The 22,704-nt window shown below is 27.6% G+C and overlaps 5 protein-coding genes across 5 annotated transcripts; 1 reads left to right on the plus strand and 4 right to left on the minus strand.

Annotated features, from left to right (window-relative positions):
- Positions 1 to 115: 115 nt before the first annotated feature.
- GO595_008353 (putative DNA polymerase) lies at positions 116 to 1,348 on the minus strand (the record flags this gene model as incomplete). The annotated part of the gene is made up of 1 exon (XM_067921918.1): positions 116 to 1,348. The coding sequence occupies one exon, from the start codon at positions 1,346 to 1,348 to the stop codon at positions 116 to 118; it is 1,233 nt and encodes a 410-aa protein (XP_067771498.1).
- Positions 1,349 to 6,225: 4,877 nt separating this feature from the next.
- Positions 6,226 to 6,924, minus strand: GO595_008354 (uncharacterized protein; the record flags this gene model as incomplete). The annotated part of the gene is made up of 1 exon (XM_067921919.1): positions 6,226 to 6,924. The coding sequence occupies one exon, from the start codon at positions 6,922 to 6,924 to the stop codon at positions 6,226 to 6,228; it is 699 nt and encodes a 232-aa protein (XP_067771499.1).
- An 8,051-nt stretch (positions 6,925 to 14,975) lies between these two features.
- On the minus strand, positions 14,976 to 15,866 carry GO595_008355 (uncharacterized protein; the record flags this gene model as incomplete). Its single annotated transcript, XM_067921920.1, has 1 exon — positions 14,976 to 15,866. The coding sequence occupies one exon, from the start codon at positions 15,864 to 15,866 to the stop codon at positions 14,976 to 14,978; it is 891 nt and encodes a 296-aa protein (XP_067771500.1).
- Positions 15,867 to 15,971: 105 nt separating this feature from the next.
- On the minus strand, positions 15,972 to 16,535 carry GO595_008356 (Ras family GTPase; the record flags this gene model as incomplete). Its single annotated transcript, XM_067921921.1, has 1 exon — positions 15,972 to 16,535. One exon carries the CDS (start codon positions 16,533 to 16,535, stop codon positions 15,972 to 15,974), a length of 564 nt encoding a protein of 187 aa, XP_067771501.1.
- A 361-nt stretch (positions 16,536 to 16,896) lies between these two features.
- GO595_008357 (uncharacterized protein) lies at positions 16,897 to 17,514 on the plus strand (the record flags this gene model as incomplete). Its single annotated transcript, XM_067921922.1, has 1 exon — positions 16,897 to 17,514. One exon carries the CDS (start codon positions 16,897 to 16,899, stop codon positions 17,512 to 17,514), a length of 618 nt encoding a protein of 205 aa, XP_067771502.1.
- Between the last annotated feature and the right edge of the window lie 5,190 nt (positions 17,515 to 22,704).

A 22,704-nucleotide genomic window follows, 5' to 3' on the forward strand; every position in this document is an offset into this window, starting at 1 on the left:
ACCATTCATTTTCAAAACTACGCTCAAAAACCGTTAAGGATTTTGACACTTTTCACTTTTTGTATGACGATAGAACTGTACTCTCAATTAAAAAAAATTCAATGAGTGAGAACGTTTATTGGAAATAAGTATTAACGTCTCCCTTTTCATATATGGTCTTTAACGTTCTCGGGAACTTTTCGACATTAGTAATAGTTTGATTAGAATTTAATTTAAATTTAGTTGTACCTAATAATAAATTAAATTCGATTTCATTACCTTTGTATAAAGAACGATACAATTCCATTATATTACCATCATAATCAAGATCAGCATGAATATATCTAGTATCGGTAGGTATACCTTTTGCCCTAGACATATAACCTATACCACCATCATTATATGATAGTTTATCAATATAGGTTTTCTTCATTATGAAGTAGCTTTCAACTGCGCAGTTGACATCGCTTCTTCCATCGTCACTTGTAAAATCGGAATGGAATTGCCCTAAATTATTGCCGATTAATTTTCTATTATATCTAGCCTCGAAGGCTGCTTCTAATTTAGGTAAATCCGATTTTACTATATGCATTGAGTCTGTATCTTGATAAAAGATTTTACAGCCAATGTCATATGCTAAGCACATCACTTCGTTCATGATACGTTTCGACATGCTTAATACTTGTACGCCTAACAATGATAAGTTAAAATGCTTATCTATAGGCCTCTTTATATTGAAGGATTCTATATCAGAATCTTCAATTTTTATGCGTTCTATTATACGGAAGTAATTTTTAGCTGCATAGTTATCGGCTCTATCGCCTTTCTTAAGATACTTCCACTCTTTGTTGATAGGCTTTTCTATCGTTTTGCCGTAGCAGCTATTCATAATTAACTTATATATTTGTTGGAGAGGGTTATTTTGTCGTTTATATTCCACCCGTTTTTGGAATATTTCTTGGATAACACGTTGAATCGTGGGATCATAACCCTCATCCCAATAATAGCCTCGTACTAGTTTGAATTGAATATTTTGATAAACTATGAGGTCTTCCAAGGCTATATTATCGACGACCATCGTGACGGGATTTTCTTCACTAATGTTGTTGTCGTCATTTAAATTTAATCCATTAATTTTTTGTACTATAAGAGGGAAGGGATAATGTTTGTTAACTTTTGTAATTAGAATTTCGACGACATATGCATTAGAATGTGCATTTAAGTAATTAAGATTTAATTGGTCGTCTTGAATAACTTTTGGTGGACCGTTAATAACACTTATTCTAGCCATAGCGGAGGGATATAAAGATACAGCGTCAAAATCGCATAATTCTTCTTTGACGTGCCACTTCTTGTTATAAGCAGTCATACATCGACCTCCATAAACTGCTCTTGATAAAAAGTGTCTAACGTGACCACCTACTTGAAATAAATTTTGATTAACTGAATAAACTTTGTTTGTAAATACAGCATTGGCTAAAGAAGAAATAGATAAATAATTAAAAGGTGAAATATTAAATGATTCTTGAAAACCAATGCAGAATCTGTTAAACCCTTCCCGTAATATAGTAACGTCTTGACGACAATAAAATATCGCATATTCCCACATGTTAAAAGTGGCTTCATCTATGCGACAATTAGGGATGTTATTGATATTCGTAAAGAATTCAACATATTTGTTTTCATCCCAAGGTTTGTCTTCATAAATACCTGCTTCATCGATAACCCCTACTCCTGATTGTAAACGGTCTAATGTGTAATAACGGTAGGGGAATAATTCTTTTTTGATTCCTTCAATACCAAACATTGAAGGTAATAATTTGAGTTTGCAGGTAAGAATAGGTAATGTGTCACGGAAGAATAATAATTTATCATTGAATTTAACGTCCATTGATAATACTTTTGTACCCTTAATTGTGGATTTTATTATACCAAATTTAGCAATAAATTTAGAATCATAAGCTAAATTATGGAAATAACAAGTTGAATTGTTTGGTAAATAATTTAATAATTTAAATCCACAATCAGGGCCTTTGAATATTTGTTCATCACTGGCATCGTACTTTTGAACGATACATAAATAAGGTAAATGAATGTCACCAGTGATATCTGTTTCAAAATCTGCATAATATATTAAATCAGTAATAATTGGACGTTCTTTCTTCTTTTTTGAAATAAATCTCCGGACACAAGTACCTGGATTATAATCTAACGAATAATTCATACCGTTGTAAACTTGATCTGAAAAATGCGTCTTCAATAATGGAAAATAAGAATAAGTAATTGGAATAAATAAATCTTTTTGGAATAATAATAAAATTAATTGTAATGAATCAATCTTCTTTGTTTCTCTGGAATTTAATTTATCTGGCTGATCAAAATATTGAATATAATTACCCGTAAAGGGTGTTTTTTCTTTAATGAAATAATGATCTTCGAATAAATATAAATGAATTTTGTAAAGAGCATTCTCTTGTTTACACCCAACATAATTAAATGCTTGACCTTGTTTTTGATAAACAATAGGTCTAATTCTAATTTTGCCATCTTCATCGATGGATTTATAAACTTTATGAATTTGGGCATAAATGGAATGCTCTTTACAAACGAAGTCTAACTTCGATGCGACTTGATACTTAACTAAAATACGACAACGTATTTTATCAAGTACTTCGTCTGGAATGCCCGACTGCTTTAAGGCATATATGAAACAGCAGTCATTTAATTCTTCCCTTTGTTTACCACTTTCATTTAATAAGGTATCGAATATTTGCAAACGTCGCAAATAAGTTTTAACATAGAAGGGGATGTTTTCCGATACCAAATAAGGGAAGAATTGGGCACCATTTTGTGCTACAGTCGCTGCTCTTTCGATACCAAACCCCTCTAAATGGATCCAATAAGGTATCCATGCTTTATCTTCATCTGACCCCTCGAATTCTATAATATTAGTATAATCGGGGGTGATGTCTTGTCCATTAGCTAATGTATTTATCATGTCTTGAAATACATTAGGTAATAATGGTTTTTGAGACCAAACCCCACCTTCACGTAAATAATTTATAAAATAATGTTGTCCAATCCTAATCCCACCTATATGATTATGAATATGTTCTAATATTATATTATAAAATGCTCGCCTATCTATATTACCAAACCCCTGGAAAAATATTGTAAAATTATCAGGATTATTATTAAGAAAATGTCTTAAATTAATAAAATTATTATGAAAATCCTGAGGTCTAATAGTATAAGTTGGATGTTGGGGTGGCTGGCCTCTAGGCGGTGGTATTGGGGGATTAGGTGGCATACGATTCGGTACTGTATACCGATTTCTAGGTTGACGTGGTTGTCGTGGTTGAGGTGGAGGTGGTGGTGGTGATGGTTGTGAGGGTGGTATATCTTGTGACTCATTTACAACAGGTTGTGATTGTTGTAATGGTCTTCTTTGTGGTTGAGGAGGGGGGATATATATTTCAGTGTCAACACCCACGTCATTATATCTTTGAGGAAGAGGATCTATACCAATATCGGTATAGCGTGATGGAAAGTCTATTTGTGTTTCAGTGTCTTCGTATTTTATTGATTGTGGAGGAGTGGGTGTTTCAGAGACACGAGTAATAAAAGAATCAATATCATCTAATTCTAATAATGTAGGATATTGATCGAAGACACTACCTTGTTGATCTTTTTCTTCCTCTTCTAATTTATCCCCTCCTTTATTTTCTTCTATTGAAGAACTTACAATTAAATTAGGGATATTTTCCCAAGTATCAATGGGTTTATTACCAAAGGTTAATTTAACTTCCTTATTAATTAGGAATATTTTATTAAAATATTTTTTTTCTGGTCCTTGATGTAATTCAAATAAATGTCTAATAGTTAAAAATATATTTAATAATCTATAAAATACTGTAGTTACATCAAATTTTGAATGAGAATGATATAGATTATTAAGTTTCTCTGGTGAATTTAATTCTTCTGTAAAGAATTGGACCCAATATTGATATAATAATATTAATTTATTTTTGTCATCTTGAATTAAATTTTTAAAGAAATTAATAAAGAAAATGGCATTTTCCCATGACATAGATATACCATTAAATATTAATTTTAAATGTTCTGGAATATTTTTTGGTAGCCATTTGTTATTTTCTTTATCATTTTCTAAATATTCTTTATTCATATCAAATAAACTTTGAATATTATAATTTTCAATATTAATCATAAAATATCTTTCATTATAACCTTCTAATAATTGAGGACTAAATTCTGGAATAATTTCTAAATAATTTGTATAAATAGTATTTGATAATAAATTTTGAATAAAATAATCTTTATCATTCGTGTTATATAATACAAATTTTAAATTATATTGTATTTTTGTATATTTATTTCTAGTAATTATTATTTTAGGCATTGTTGAAGGTTGTTTAATTATTATTTTATTCTTATTTGGATCATAATAATAATCTTTATTAAATTTAAATATTTTAGAATCAATTTTTTGTTCTGCTTCAATTGTACATTTATAATATAAAAATAAAAAAATTTTAAGAATATGAACAAATAAGGCATCTGTATTAAAATATAATTCTTTTAATTCATCTGGAATATCTTCATCATCTTCAGGATATTCTTCTTGTTTATTTTCATCAAAATTTAGAATTATTTTAATTGAAGGTTCTTCTTTCATATACCATAAGTAATAATTAAACCAATCTTGAAATAATGAAATTAAATAATTCTTATCATACCCATTTAAAGTTTTAAGGTAAAAATTCAAATAAAACAAAGTCAATCTATAATCATATGTTATATTATTAAATATATCAAAAATATAAAATGGATAATTTTTTTTGGGATCAGCGAAATTTAAATTAAGTAATCCATTAATTTTATTATTATTATTTTGAATAAAATCTAAATAATCATACTCTTTTTCTTCATTTTTTTTATGGATCTTAAAATCTATATATAATCTTTCATTTTCAGGTATTATTAATTTGTTTTGATCAGGTAAATATTGTTCTTTTAACATTTCTTGGTCAGTTAAATAACCAATATATTTTGAATCTTCTAATGATTCTTTTAATTTGAGCATAAAATCTTTGTGTTCATAATCGATATTTATTATACCTTCTTCTATATCTCCATTATCATATCTTCTAACATACTTATAATTAATTAGATTATATTTAAATATTGGAATCTCTTTTTTGTTTTCATTATTTTTTTCTTTATTTTTTCGTTCTTTTATATTTATAAACATTTGTAAATGTTTATTTGTTTTATATATTTTTTTATTATAATTTTTTATAATTTTACGATTTGGGATTATTGTTATTTTGTAATATACTTCAGGATAATCTTGTTTTAATATCCCGATACGTGTTTCCATTGGGTTTAATAAATCATATTGATTTTCATCTTGTGGATTGAAATAAATTTGTTTATTAACTAAAAATATTACAGATAAATAACAATCCAATACTGTTAAAAATACATTTTTAGAAGGAGTAGCATTAAACATTATTTTCTTATCAATGTAATGTCTACACCATTCAATTAAAATATTAATCAAATATATTTTATCTTTCTCTAATAATTCATCAAAATAATTAACGATAAATAAAGCAATTCTAAAATCTTTCCCAATCCCATTAACAATATTATAAATATAATTGGGATAATAATTTTTTACATAATTAATTAATAATTGTTGATGAAATAAAATTTGATAATGTTTTTTCAATAATTGATTTATATCTATTTGAAATTGTAATATTAAATTTGCACTATTAGTTAGACGTCTTAAGGAAGGGAAATATTTATTATTTTCTTTCTGATTTAAAATTTTTTCATAATGAGAATTTTTAAAAATAAATGTTTTTTTTTTTTTTTTTAAAATATCTGAAAGATGAATATCATATAAATTATTATTATCTTCATTTAAATAAAAAATTAAATCATAATAAGTATTTGTATCATTTGTTTGATTTTCTGTTCTTGAAACCTTACCTGGTTGAATTTTTGAGGGTTCTTTGTACCCTGTTTTAGATCTGAAGTCAGTGTCCATTTATAAAATGAAGTGAAAAAATAACTGTTTAACATTATATCAAAATATTGTGTGAAAAATGTTTAAGTCAATTTTGATAATATTTTAAAAATTAAATTATATCAAATAACTTTGCCACAGAGGTTTTAGTCAAAATTTGATAATATTTTATAAATATAAATGTTTATTTAATAACCATCTGGTGTACCATTAGCATGGTATTTCAAACCATTGTGTAAATCTAATGTAAAATAAGTATCACGACAAATGAATAATTGTGGTGGAGGTGGATGATTTCCTGCATCATCAACATTATAATAAGTATCATTAGCTTGAGTATAAATAGGTTGACCTTTAATTTGTATTGGTATATTTTGACCATTAGAATCTAAACCATCAAATACGTAACCACCACGTGAACGTTCACATTGTATATTAAGCATAAATGAAGTAGCATCACTTAATGTATTATTATATCTAGTACCATTTGAAGCATTTCTATCCATAGTTAAAGAATCTTCAAATTCTTTAGTACATTGTATACCACCATCTAAATCAGAAGCAACTAATTGATATTGTAAAAATCTAGCACCTAAAGTAGAAACAGGTTCATCAGGATAATTTTGACCTGCAATAGTTAATTGAACATTATTATAAATAGGATTATCGAAACAAGTATAATCATTAGCATGTTTTGGAAATACAACTGTAATAGTTGTAACATTAAATAAAGGCATATTAATAGTAGATTGTATACCAGATTCAGTAGCAGCTAAAGCAAATGCATTATAATCTAATTGTTGTGAAGGAATTAATAAACCTCCAGGTTGTTGAAGTATTTGAGCTATTTGATTTAAAGTTTCTTCTTTAACTCCAAAACCATACATATTAGATTTACATGAAACTACTGTTAAACCTGTACAATATAAAGAAACATTCTCAGATGCAGTATCAATAGTATGATTAGTTTCAGTATCACATTTAAATGTAGTAGTTATATTAGCAGAATTACCTATTTGAGTAAAACCATGAGTAAATAAAGGTAAATTATTAAATGTAGCATTAATAGAAGAATCTTCTAAAAAATTCTTTAACTTCTTTAATTTTACGTGGATCTACTTGACACCATACTAAACCATTTTGTTTAACATAAAACTTTAATTCAATATCACCAACTAATCTATTTGGATATAAATCAAATGCTTGTAAAGCTAATATATCTTCAAATGGAAGATTCATTTCAAATTCGATATCATGTTTATTTCCATCTGCAATTGTATTTAAATCAACATAAGTACCACAAACAGATTGAGAATATTCTGAAACATTTTCATATAAAGAATGTGTATATTTTCTAGTTTTCTTTTCAGCATAAGGTTTAATTGTAGAATAACAATAACCTTCACGACAACATTCATTTTGTTGATAACCCAGTAGAAATATTATTAGACATAATTTGTAATTGATCTAATAATTGATTAGAACTCTTAAAACCTATAAATATTTTAACTAAATTTTCTGGATCTGTTAAATTACCAGATGAAATAGCTTTTGATAATTGTACAGTTATTCTAATTTTAAAATTAATAAAACCTTCAGTTATTTGTGAAACCATATGATCACCATGAGTAATTCTTAATCTAGTTTCTTGAGATTGATTAAAAGGTGCATTTTGATCATGACAATCTTCAGTTCTTAAAATAAAAGAACGAGTACCATCATTTTTAGCAATTAAATCTTTAAGACGATCAAAATAAGCTCCAACATTACCTTGATCATTTTGTTCATTTTTAGATTGCGTATTATTATAATACATTAATAAAAATGAAAAATATTTTTCATAATTTTTAATGGCGTGGGGGTTGTGGAATAAATTTAAAAACGGTATAAAGAAAATAGGACCTTTACTTAAAAAAGTGAAAGAAGGATTCGCAAAAATTAGTCCGCATATTGCAAAAGGTTATGAATTTGCAAAACAACATAAAGAAGATATTAAAAAGATAGGACCTTTAAAGAAATTACCTGTAGATAAAATATTTGAAGTAGGTGATAGAATAGCTCCTATATTTAAATCAGTAGGTATGGAAGCAAATGATAAGAGCTTTTCTAATTTACATTATGCATTTTATAAATAAAGAAATAAAATATTTATTTTTATTATTATTTATGGCGTGGGGTTTTTGGAACAAAATTAAAAACGGATTTAAAAAAGCTGGTGCTTGGATTAAAAATAAAATTATTAAACCAGTCGGTAGATTTATTGGAAATGTTTGGAATAAAGTAGCTAAACCTGTTGTAAATACAGTAGGTAAAATACCTGGAATTGAAAATTTACCTGGTCATGCAGGTGCTATTGCAAAAGGAATTAAAATAGCAGATAAATTCTCACCTGTGATAGATGGTGTAGCTAATGCACTAGTTGGACAAAAGAAATAATAAAATATTATTTATATATATTGTTTTGAATTTTTGAAACTAAAATATACCAAATCCCAGGCGTCCTTAAAGGACGCCTGCGTCCAATTTGGTATATTTTAGTTTCAAAAATTCAAAGTAATTTTGTTAAAATTTAAATCATTTTTATAAATGTCGAATTATAAACCTGAGGTTATAGAAACCTATTACAACAAAAATAGGTTAGATATTCCTGAAATTAGAAATTTAAAAGATATAGAAAAACAGAGAAGAGTGTCATTTACAAATGCAATTATATTTGAACAACCAATACCATTTTCAGCTTTAAGACAAAATAGTGAAATATATGTTATACCTTATGAAAAAGAAAATAAATAAAATAAACATTATTTATTTGTTTATTTAATTCTTTAACATTTTGTTCTACTGACCATAATGAAGAAAAAACATTAGTAACATAAATTGTCTTTTTCGTATTGCTTTGAGCATTGTCAACAGGTGAAGTGTTAAAATTATTGAAATAATCATTATAGAAATCAAATGTAAAAAGAAATTCATCATCAGACATTAAAAAAATGAAGTGATTATTGTTTTTTATTCAAACTAGAGCTTTAAAATTATCAGGATCGATTGAATTCATGTCAAATACTGTTTGGAATTCATTATTATCAGGTATTTTATTTGAAATGAGTATATTATTAACTTCAGTGTTCGTTGATTCATATAGAAATGCATGATACCATCTTCCAAAATTACTCTCTAATAGAGTTAAATGAATCTCTAAATAATGAATATTATTAGTAAGTGGTGGCTTTTTGTTATCAGTTATTGGTACTGAAACTTTGATATTTCTTTGTTTGAAGAATTCGATCAACTCTTTATGAACAAAATAAAAATCTTGGAAATTTCTATGTTTGATGATCATGCCAATTGGCTTGATTATAAAATTGTTAAAATTACCAAGTTTGTCATCTTTGGGTTCAAAAAAATAAAGCAACCGCTGTAGCATCTGGATCTTTTTCTTTCATAAAATCTGCAAGTTTTGTAACTGAATAGTAATCTGTATTCATAAAGAGTGAAGTGATGATGTGACATTTTTAAAATTGTGTATTCTGACCATTCGTTTATAAAAATAAAGTTTGCCATGCGACCAAACAATATAACCGTCGCTTTTTGACTACAAACCTCTGACCAAAGATAAATTGAATAGGATAAATGTCCGGCCAAACATAACCGGGGACATTTTGTGCTGGTTATACGAGGTTTTTGATAGGTTTATGCGAAAAGTGGCATAAAAAGTGCTATCGTCCCTATGAAAAAGTTTCGCGTTCTCTCAAAATTGAATGCTCATTCAAATTTTCTATCGAATTGTATAACTCACAAAAATCATTTTGATTTTTGTTGCGAGCGGAGCGAGCACACTCGGGGGATTGAAGGGGTCTGAGACCTCCGGAGGTGCCCTTCGGACCCCTCCGGGGGTCGAAGACCCCGGAAATCCCCCCAGTGAAAAGTAAAGGTCGGGAATAATCACGAGGACCCCAGGGGCCCCGCCGGAGGCGGGGCCCCTAGGGTCCTCGTGATCATTCCCGACCGCATTATATATATACCAATATCAAGATTCTATAAAAAACACAGTTTCACAAGAAAAAATTAGAAATTATCTTCACGATTTATATATAATAATTTAAGAAAATATAATTTTAATAGAAATATCTTTAACATGAAGTAATGAACGATTTGTATTATTCCAACTCGGTAATGATAAAAAGCCAATAATATGATTTTCATCCGACTTTATTATTTCTTGTGTTGATAACAGCATAATTATTGGAATTGATGGCACTTTTTACTCATCGCCAATTGATTATTCTCAATTATTAATATTTAGATATAAGACAAGTATTATGAACATTCCCTTATAATACTTATTATTACCTGATATAAATGAAGCAACATATATTTATGCATTCCAAACTTTTAAAAATAGTTTACAAAAATTCGGTAACGGTTTCGAGGATGACGTTAAATTAATCTGCGATTTTGAAGCAGCAGAAATCAATGCAATAAAAGAAGTTTCCATTATAAAATCAAATTCACTACAATTGTTACTTTCATTATACTCAAGCAGGATTTAATCAAAACAATTAATATTTTACCAAGAATTCCGAAAAAAAGTCCTGTCATATCATTGAATTTTCACTTGAAATTGAATGCATTGATGGAAGCATGCAGAAGTTTATTAAATACTTCATTAAAACTTTTTATAGAAAATATTCTAACGATTATTGGAATTCTGAAGGCAAACCCAGAAGTGACATTTTGACAAATAATATTAACGAAAATTTCAATAGAAAAATCAGTAATTCAATTGGGAAATATCCAAATATCTCACAATTTTTCACAACCATTCAAAAACTGGAAAATGGAATGAAAAACAAATATAACAATTTGAAAGTCAACCTTGCATTAATTTCAGATAAGATACTTTCCGGTCGAGTTATGAAAAATATTTTGTACATCAAATTAATTTTTTGAAAAAAACGAAGTTTTTTATAATGCATTAAAAATTCAAGATGACGAAAATTTTGATCTGAAACCATTACCAGATCCCATACCTTTTATAAAATTAGCTTTTACAATAAAAATACCACGATTCTCTTGGAACGAGATAACACAAAAATGAGAATTGGTGGATAATGATGATCATCATAGAAATAAAATTCTGAAATAAACGATAGGAAAACCGTAAAAAAAAAAAAAAAAAAAAAAATGAGTAAAAAAAAAGAGTAAAAAAGGAATACCTGGGAAAAGGAGAGAGGGCCTGGGTGGAAAAAAGAATAAAAAATTCGGGAAAATATGTGTAAAGAAAATCAATAATAGAAAAATTTCAAATAAAAATATTATAATAAAAAATACATAATCCTCATTGTAAATAATCGAAAAATGACAATATATATTCATTAAATGTGAAATATATTATTTAATGTATAAAACAATGTATAATGTTATTAATATTGTGATTCATTAGTGTATCGTATGATGTTATTCATTAATGTATTGTATAATGTTATTCATTAATGTATTGTATAATGTTATTCATTAATGTATTGTATGATGTTATTCATTAGTGTATTGTATAATGTTATTCATATTGTCATTCATTAATGTAATGCATAATGTTATTCATAAATAAATATAACAATAAATGATCAATAATATATAATGATGAATGATAAATATTTAAAATACATTATGATAAATAATAATGAATGAATAAAATGAATGAATAGAATAATTAATGATGAATAAATGCATAAATTAGCATATAATGTTTTAATAATCATCAACTAAATTTTGAATGCAATCTAATTGAGATTTAAAAATTTAATTTAATAAAATTAATAAAACTCTGATATAGTCAATAATTATCGATATTTATTCATATAATAGTAATAAAATTATCAGTGGGTGGCCTGATCCATCATACAAATATTCGAAAAAAAATTGGATGCTTAGACATAAAAGATCTTATTGTATCAATAAGATCAATTGAAATGATTAATTTAAAAAATAATTTAATTTTGATCAAATTATCAACAACAAAATGGGATAAATAATGTATAACAATTTTCTGAATAATAATTACTGAATGATATTTAATGCAGTATAATCATTTAAAATAATTACTGTATAATAATCATCTGAATGATAATTACTGAATGATAATCTGCAGAGAGGCTGACAACACCAAATATATGAATGGCGCCAAATTTGAGAAGATTAATTGTAACCTTATATTTTCATAATATGTTTTGACATTATACAATGTATTCAATTATTTGTAAGCAAATTGGGTACAAATAACGATATTGGCTTTTTGACTGGAGAATATTCTGACAACTGATTGAATATTTCAACATCATACAAATGAATTCTATTATTTCTGAATCAAAGCCTCAGTTTTGCATATTGCTCTCAAATCTATTCAAATTTAAGAATCTGTGTGTTGAGGCTGCCACTTTTTTGGAAGCAATTAATTTTCTCGCGTGTAACGATCAAATTCATTCAATCGACTTTTTCTATACTGTAGCATGGCATGTCATGCCAGATGAGTATATTAAAAAAAAAAAAATAAAATAAATAAATAAATAAATAAATAAATAAATAAATAAATAAATAAATAAATAAATAAATAAATAAATAAATAAATAAATAAATAAATAAATAAATAAATAAATAAATAAATAAATAAATAAATAAATAAATAAATAAATAAATAAATAAATAAATAAATAAATAAATAAATAAATAAATAAATAAATAAATAAATAAATAAATAAATAAATAAATAAATAAATAAATAAATAAATAAATAAATAAATAAATAAATAAATAAATAAATAAATAAATAAATAAATAAATAAATAAATAAATAAATAAATAAATAAATAAATAAATAAATAAATAAATAAATAAATAAATAAATAAATAAATAGATAAATAAATAAATAAATAAATAAATAAATAAATAAATAAATAAATAAATAAATAAATAAATAAATAAATAAATAAATAAATAAATAAATAAATAAATAAATAAATAAATAAATAAATAAATAAATAAATAAATAAATAAATAAATAAATAAATAAATAAATAAATAAATAAATAAATAAATAAATAAATAAATAAATAAATAAATAAATAAATAAATAAATAAATAAATAAATAAATAAATAAATAAATAAATAATAATAAAAAACAACTAAAATTTATTATAATATATTTTTATTAAAATTATACAAGAAAAATATCGGCTTCTTCTAACTGTTCTCTCATTCTTGTTATTAAATCGAATTTAATTTTTTTTAAATTTAGAAAACCCTCGTTCTGCTGATACCTCTGTTGCTCGAATAGTTAGAAGAAGTGAGCAAATTATTGAAAAAGGTTTCCAACCATTGTCAGATTAAAGAAATTAGAAATATCTATGTGTTTCGAAATTTCTTTGTGGTTGTAATGGTAAATTATTAATATCTTCTGTAAACCAATAAATTAACTTTTCACGTACGGAATTAATAACCATTTTTTCATATTTAAACATTTCAGCAATATTAATTGTTCTTTCGAGCAATGCCCCTTTTCAATACACTTTTGAATAAAATTATACATATAAGCACTAGTAGCATAATTAAGTGATAAATACAATTTTGAAATCAAAGAACAAAATTCCAAATATTAATTTGAATCTCCCAATTGAAATTTGAATTGAAATACACAATTTCCCCCACTGTCGCATTCAATTTCTCCCATTTACCATCCAATTATCCCCATATTCTCCCACTTTTCTCTCACCCATTGAAACCCATTCTCCCACTCAGAAAATTGAGAGCTCGCGAATAATTCTTGAATGTATTAGATGTATACATGGTAAATCATCAATGCAATTACAATTGTATGAATTAATAAATAAATGATTGGGAATTGATAAATGTTGTTCATATCGATATCGAATAATATCAGCAAATTTTTCTAAAAGTGGACCGTTATATATCTCATGACCTAAATCATTATGTTGTATTTTTTAATTATTTTTTATTTATATCTTTGAACCTCTAATAAAAATCTTGATAATATCTAACCAAAGGTAATATTTTATCATCTGTCCAATATTTCGCATGACCAAATGTACCTTCCAACGCATTTTATTTTTGTATATATATATAATAAAATTTGCATCACACTAATTTTTTTCTTGATATCTATGCGATTTACACTTATACTTTATATATAAAGTTTGATTTCAATTATAATGTGAATCAACACATGTAAATGGGCAATTAAATGAAATTGGTTTGTCTTTAATTTAAATCTGGTTGAAATTGTTCAATTTTCGTGTCTATTATTGAATTAAGATAATTAATAAAAATATCAGGTGTTGGCATAAGTTGTTGAGTATTGTTTTGTTGTTTATTTATTTGTGAATCATATGTTGTGAAATCATTAAATTCGAATTTTTACTCATGTGCTTATTCAAACATAATTTTAGTTGACTGATATTAGTTGTGTTTTGTTCCTTTAATGGAACGAAGGCGGATAATATGCAATTATAAATTGAATCCTCCATTCACATGTGGACAACTGATTGGACGGTTATATGGCGCCAAATATTTTGACATGTATGTCACTTTTTTCAGGGAAAATCAGATTGCCCTGTTCGCAACATGATTGGGAAAATTTGGTTATTGTGAAAATTTTGCAATACTTGATGACAACCTCTTTGCTGAGTTAACGGAAAATTTGCTCATTTCATAATCTAACTCTTCGTATAAATGGATCCAAATAGTACCACCCACAAGAGCCAAAAATTATTTTAATATTTTATTAAAAAAAATCAATGTAATCGATGTGTGAAAACCAAAGCTTTATACACAGTTTTGCTTTAACCAAAAACACTTCAGAACCAATTTGAATTTTTACACACATTTATTAAATTTTTGGAGTGCTTTCTTAACAATTTATCAAGTCATTTTTTTATGCGCGTTTTCCATTTGCATGGCTCAATATCCTCTTCTGTGCAACCTTGTCGAAATCTATGCTCGGAATGCACCAGCAAACGCACGTTTTCGAAGTCTACACCTGTTAGGTCTATATCAGGCGGACAGTATTTGATCACATCGCCAGCACCAATTTCGAAAAATCCATGAGATGGGAAGTTGCCTTGCTGATGGAAAAGAGACCCATCAATAGACTTTATTCCCAAAAGACTGGCAAAAATTATTTTATCAACGCGTAATATATATGGCGTCAACCAAGTAACACCAGCAAATTTGGAGAATACGGGTGATAACTCACTCAGCTTGAGCGCATTAAATAGTTTGTGTGAGAATTTACTGTTGGCGTTGCTCTTTTTCTGGAAAAAATTTGTTACAATATCACCAAATGTTATAACGCGATCAGCCCAAAGGGAAGAAGGAATAAAACCTAAGGCATGAGGATTGAGGGTGAGATTTGAATCATTACAAGCTGCTAGAAACTCACAATATGATGCATACGGATCATCTATGGTGTGATATAGAACTTGCTGTGGTAAGACAAATTCTCTTGTAAGTCGTTGGACTTGTGAAACTGGATTTAAATCAAAAGAAGATAGTGCAATTGGTGGTTGTTCAATTGAACAAGTATTTTGTGTGGGAGAATTGACTATCCGCATTGGGGAGGAAACGGCCCGCCTGTGTTGTTGTGGAACATCTCGTGTGAAATTAGGATGATGATCAAAAGGATTATTAAATTTGAGAGATGAATCTTTATCAATTTCGTTCAAAGCAAGTGCAAAAGCATCTTCGAACTCACCGTTACTTTCATTATTTGGACCGAAAAATGAATCTGAAGAATGAAATGGATCCCAGCCCTTCATATTGTCACTTTTTACTCATAACCGTCAAACGATACACCACTTTTTATTCAATTTTTCCAAAAAAATCAAATAGAAACGAGCTGCGATTGTTTAGACAATAATACTTCAAAAAATGTTGCAGCATTTGCATTCTTTTTCTGGTGGAGGAGGAACAACAGTGTTGTTAAATTTTAAGTATTCTCTTATAGCAGTTTCCATAATTTCTTGAACATTAGCACCAGTTTTAGCAGAAGTTTCAAGAAACTGAGCTGAAAATTTATCCGCCAGAGCTTTTCCTTCTTCAAATTTAATTACACGATCATTTTCTAAGTCAATTTTATTTGCACATATAATACAGGGGAATTGATTAGAATCTTTGTACCTTTGGATGTTGTTATAAACTTTATTGACGTTGTCAAATGAAGCACGATCATTAATTGCATAAACAATGATGAAACAATCTCTATCTCTATAAACTTGTGGGCCAACTGCTTCTGTTTCTTCCATTCCTGCTGTATCTAAAACATCGATTGAATATTGATGGTTATTAAGTGAAATTGTTTTACTATAAGTGTCAGATATAGTTGGCTCGTATTCTTCCTGAAATGTATTTTTGATAAAACGAACTGTTAAACAACTTTTCCCTACAGCACCTAAACCAAGTACAACAACTTTAATTGTCGTGGCCATTGTTCGAAGAATTGCAGTTTTTTGACAAAAACCAAAACTTTTTTAATTAAATCCAACGGTTTTAAAAACTTTAATAATCAATTAAATTTGATGATGATTCCTTATGATCAAAAATAAACTTATTTATAATTTTATGGATAAGTTTTTTGTAAAATTATGGAACAAAAATAATGTTGTTATGGTTAGATATTTAAATGAACACTTGTTGTGGCACTTTTCGATCGGCCTAAAATCACGTTCAAAAAGTGAAACCGATACTGCCGATTTTTTTCCAGTTTACTCGAACAAAAAGTTACATTATTTAAACGGTCGTTTGACAAGGATATTCACCGTTTAACCGTCGAAACAAATTTTACAAATAATGTCAACGATCAGAGAAGAAGACATTCAGAATGTTATACGTCAAGTTCAAGAAATGTTTCCGCAACACTCCAGAATGCAGATAGAACAAATAGTTAGACAAAAAAATGGAAATATTGATTCTGTAATTACACAAATGCTTGATACACCTGCTCAACCAATGCCTCAACAATATCCTCCACAACAACCCCAATATCAGCAGTATCCTCCACAACCGCAATATCAACCAATGCCTCAACAATATCCTCCACAACAGCCTCAACCTCAATATCAACCACAGCCTCAATATCAGCCACAGCCTCAATACCAACAACGTCCACCACAGCCTCAATATCAAGCACAACCTCCAAGACCAAGTCAAGATTCTCAAACTCATATCTTCCCACCAGACTTTCTCAGATGGCCTCCAAATGCACAAGCGTACCGCGAATATTTGCCAGGTAAAGGTAACCAAGCACCTGGTCCTCAATATCAACCACAACAACAATATGTGTTCCAAATGCCACAAGTAGATCCAAATGACGACATCGGCCCTGATATGTCTCAAAAGAAAGCGACCAACAAATGGGAAAGATTCAAAAATAAGTTTTCGAATCCATCAAACTATTCCCAAATTTAATTCACTAAAAACAACAAGCCTAAAATCACCTCTATTTTTTCTATGGTAACAAACTATCGAACTGATTTCGGCTAATTTGATTTTTTTTTCTTCTTCTTTTATGTTTTAGAGAGGATGTTTCCGGATCGAGGTTCTCTTACAGATTTTAAAATAAATAAATATATATCCCATCACTATATTGTGGAGTATTTGAATTAATACATATGGTCTAAAATCAATTTTGTAACAAGAAATTATAAGTTTTACAGATTTGAATAAAAAGGTACTAACCGAATTTAAAGGTACTAACCCCTTAAGCACTTTTTCAGAAATTTGAACAAAAAAAATTAAAATATCTTTTGATAGACTATATTTAAGATTAAATTTATTATAAATATATAAAATATATATGATTTAATTATTAATACTAAACTTTAATTTTGAATATTTAATCAGGTGAGATGTTATACGCACTTTTTCAAATTTTAAATTTTTTCGTTTATCTCATTAAATTTTAGATATTTTTAAAATTTTCGGTGTTTATTCAAAGATACCTTCTGGGAAGTATTCTTTGTTAATAAAACCCCAGTTTGTATTTAATTTTCTTTGTGATAAATTGGATTTATCAAAATTTATATTCCAGATCTCAGAAAACTCGAATGAATTTCGAACCTTTTCCTCATCAAAAATTATTCTCCTAATATTATCATTAAGGTCAGTAGATATACCAGCTCTTTCAAAGCTTGAACGAACATTAGTGCTGGTCGTAACTTGTTCATATGCCCTGAAAACCTTTTCAGCTAATGCTGCAACATCATTCAAGGTTTTCTTCGATGTGAGACCTTTTTTAACATTTTTAAGAGCACCAAATATTACCAAATCAAGCATTTGAAAAAGGTTAGATGTATGAGGAGGGAATGTTATAACAATTATTCGATTATCAGCAATAATTTTCAAAATTTCAGGATCGCAATGTGAGGAATGATTGTCCATAAATAAAACAGCAAATTAATCTGAAAATCCTTCAATACTTCGCTGATTATTAACATAGGGAATAAATACATTTGTGATATAATCGTAAAATATTTCTTTTTTCACGTATGGAGGATTTGATATCGAAATTTTCAAGTCAATTCCATTTCTTATACCAGTACGAAAGATATCATAAACTCGATAACTAGAAGCAATTGTCATTGGGGTTATGGCATCACCTGCTGCACTTATACATGAAATTAATGTTTGATGCCTAATTGAACGTTTTACAGGTACCATAACAGGTCCTTGACACATATTTCTTGGTGCTATAACCGCTTTTATCTTCTTATCTTCCCATTCGCTGGTTCCCATCTCGTCAATGTTAAAAACCAATTCGGCTGCTTTACCAATGACATATTTTTTAATATTTTCGATATGTTCATCAAGAAATTCTCTAGGTATACTTAATCTTGTATTTTCTTGGGGTATTGCTTTAGTAAAACCGATTTTTTCTTTATAATTTTCAAAGAATCCAGCAAGCCATCCTTTTGTAACTTCTTTACCAAATTTTGTCTTTATGTACAGTAATAATTCTTGTTTCGTCAGGAATTCGTTTTTTCCTGCCATTTCAATTATATATTCAATTATTTGATTTTCTTCTTCATCATTAAAAATTCTGGGGCGCCCTAAATCTTTTTTTGCATTTTTAGCTTTTTTTCTAATATTAGCAATGACTCCATGACTTACATCGAATATCTCTCCGAGCCTTTTGTTATTAAACAAAGCGTGACATACATTTTCGCAATATTCACGGAAAAAAAGTACTTGTTCGTTTCGAAATTGTAATGATCGAAATTCAGGATTTCTTAATAATGACCTTATATCTGCTTCACTTAAAATTGTTCCCTTAAGTCGTTCTTTAAATTCATCAATTGGAATTGCGGGTGTCTTGAATGCATCGCTTGATTTCTTCATTTTCAAAAATAAAAGTGACAAAAAAGTGCAAAAAGGGTTAGTACCTTTTTATTCAAATCTGTATAGTATGACCGCCGCGAAGCGGCGGTTGAAACGATAAAACTTTCAATTCTATACAACTTTTTGTTCAGAAAAAAATTCAATGAATCACCGTTAATTTTAAATCATTTATTATACTCAAGATTTTCCAATAAAAAACATATTTTTTATTAAAAATAAAAATTAATTGTTTACTTAAATTAAATCGGTGATAATTTTCCCAGCTTCTTTTCTTTCAATTGAGGTGTTTAACATAAAAATTGCAGATTTCCATCTACCATGTTGTTTTATTACATTATTTTGAATTCCTGCTCTTGCAGCTTCAGTAGTTCCTCCTCTTCTAAGACTATGAGAAGAATAATTTTGAGTATCTTTAATACCAATTAAATCAATAAGAATTCTTAATTTAGAATTAAAATTGGATATATTATATTTGTATGGATATGTTTTTGATTTAACATTGGGAAATTGTTCAAGTCTATTTAATAAAATATAAGGAGAATAAGGTGTATTCGAATTTTGAATATAACAAATACATCCTTTTCCAAATGAATCATTTTTTGAAATTCGAATATTTAAAGTAATTCCATTTTCTTCAATTAATATATCATTTTATTTTAAATTTGTAAGTTCAGAAATTCTTAAAAATCCATAATGCATCAAACTTATAGCAGTCATAAATCGTAAATTATAGTATTTTGTCAAATCAATTTGATTGACAATTTTGGACATTATTTCTTTGGATACCCCTTTTTTTTGATAAGGGGGATTTAAAGTTAAACTTAATTTAATTGATTTTTAAAATTCTTTAAATTTGGCATTTTTTGTTAAATCATTTTAATCATTTATACGAAAATAATGTGAAAATGAAGCAACATATAATTTAATTGTATTTAAAGTTGCCTTTTTTTTTTTGAATATCTTCAATATAACATAAGAATGCCATTTTTTCATCTGTAATAGGAAATGGTTCAGGTGCTCCTTCAATTTCTTTAAATTTTTTTTTCATACGTTTTAATATAACTATTGTATGTGTTTTAAGAATTTGGTCTAATTGAATTTTGTTCTTGAACTCTGCTTTCTTCAACAAGTTGTTCAAATAGCATATAATAAAATAATGTTATATATAAACTTGAGGTCTTGAAGACGAATTTTAAAAATTAATAATTATTCATTGAATTTTTTAGTGAAAAAAAGTTGTATAGAATTAAAAGTTTTATCGTATCAACCGCCGCTTCGCGGCGGTTATACTATAAAACTTCGAATTTTTATATACAAAATTTTTCAACTTTTTGATGGATCAAAAAACGTAGAGTAGTGAAAACAAAAAGCAATTCATTCTGCACAAACGAAGACAATTAGACTCGCACAAAAATTCGCAATATATACTGGTAGGGTTTGGAAGCAACTGGGCCAATGGTCAAAAGTGACACCAAATCTTGGCCTAGGGATATATAAAAGGGACCTTTGCACCTTGACCCAGGTCATTAATCAGGTACCTTGGCCAAGATGATTAAAAAGTGATAAAGGGACCTGGGCCAAGGTTCCTTATTCAATTGCCAAACAAAGACCCAAGGTTTACAATTCGCATAAAGCTAACTATTCAATGTCGAGCCATATCTAATTCAGTGCTTTACATTTGTCATTTTATTAATGCAATACGAAATAACTCGTATAATTGATCACGATATCAGATTCAACCACAATGAAGGACGCAATGTTGTTTGGTTTGAAGTGGAGTGAAAATGCGATATGTCACATTCTTGGGTAAGGCTTGATAACCTTAATGCAAATCACCTTCTAAATCAATACGTATTGCAAATGACTGATGAAGACATTGAAGAACTGATGGAAAACATTTAGTAAAACAAACCATGTGGTCTTAAAATATATTGGTACATCACAAACCAATCCTACTGGACAATACTACAGTCTTCATAACTTTATTATGGCATCTGGTATACGATACATCACAACCATGTAATGATTTACGTATCTTTACGTCATTGTCGCGAAATCTTAGTGCTAATGATGGTATTGCTTTGTTAATCAGTCCAACACAGACTATACCAGCTGGTAACTATGGTTCTATTTCATTTCTCATCAGTTATGCAATTACATTATTAACATAATATTTCAATCCATTATGTAAATCTAATGTGAAATAAGTATCACGACAAATGAATAATTGAGGGGGAGGTGGATGATTTCCAGCATCATCAACATTATAATAAGTATCGTTAGCTTGAGTATATATAGGTTGCCCCTTAATTTGTATTGGTATATTTTGTCCATTAGAATCTAAGCCGTCGAATACGTAACCACCACGTGAGCGTTCACATTGTATATTAGATTTACATGAAAGTACAGTTAAACCTGTACAATATAAAGAAACATTCTCAGTTGCAGTATCAATAGTATGATTAGTTTCAGTATCACATTTAAATGTAGTAGTTATATTAGCAGAATTACCAATTTGAGTAAAACCATGAGTAAATAAAGGTAAATTATTAAATGTAGCATTAATAGAAGAATCTTCTAAAAATTCTTTCACTTCTTTAATTTTACGTGGATCTACTTGACACCAAATTAAACCATTTTGTTTAACATAAAACTTTAATTCAATATCACCAACTAATCTATTTGGATATAAATCAAATGCTTGTAAAGCTAATATATCTTCAAATGGAAGATTCATTTCAAATTCGATATCATGTTTATTTCCATCTGCAATTGTATTTAAATCAACATAAGTACCACAAACAGATTGAGAATATTCTGAAACATTTTCATATAAAGAATGTGTATATTTTCTAGTTTTCTTTTTCAGCATAAGGTTTAATTGTAGAATAACAATAACCTTCACGACAACATTCATTTTGTTGATAACCAGTAGAAATATTATTAGACATAATTTGTAATTGATCTAATAATTGATTAGAACTCTTAAAACCTATAAATATTTTAGTTAAATTCTCAGGATCTTGTAAATTACTAGATGAAATAGCTTTTGATAATTGTACAGTTATTCTAAGTTTAAAATTAATAAAACCTTCAGTTATTTGTGAAACCATATGATCACCATGTGTAATTCTTAATCTAGTTTCTTGAGATTGATTAAATGGTGCATTTTGATCATGACAATCTTCAGTTCTTAAAATAAAAGAACGAGTACCATCATTTTTAGCAATTAAATCTTTAAGACGATCAAAATAAGCTCCA

This window comes from Histomonas meleagridis, assembly GCF_020186115.1.
Source record: "Histomonas meleagridis strain 2922-C6/04-10x chromosome Unknown contig_67, whole genome shotgun sequence".
NCBI lineage: Eukaryota > Parabasalia > Tritrichomonadida > Dientamoebidae > Histomonas > Histomonas meleagridis.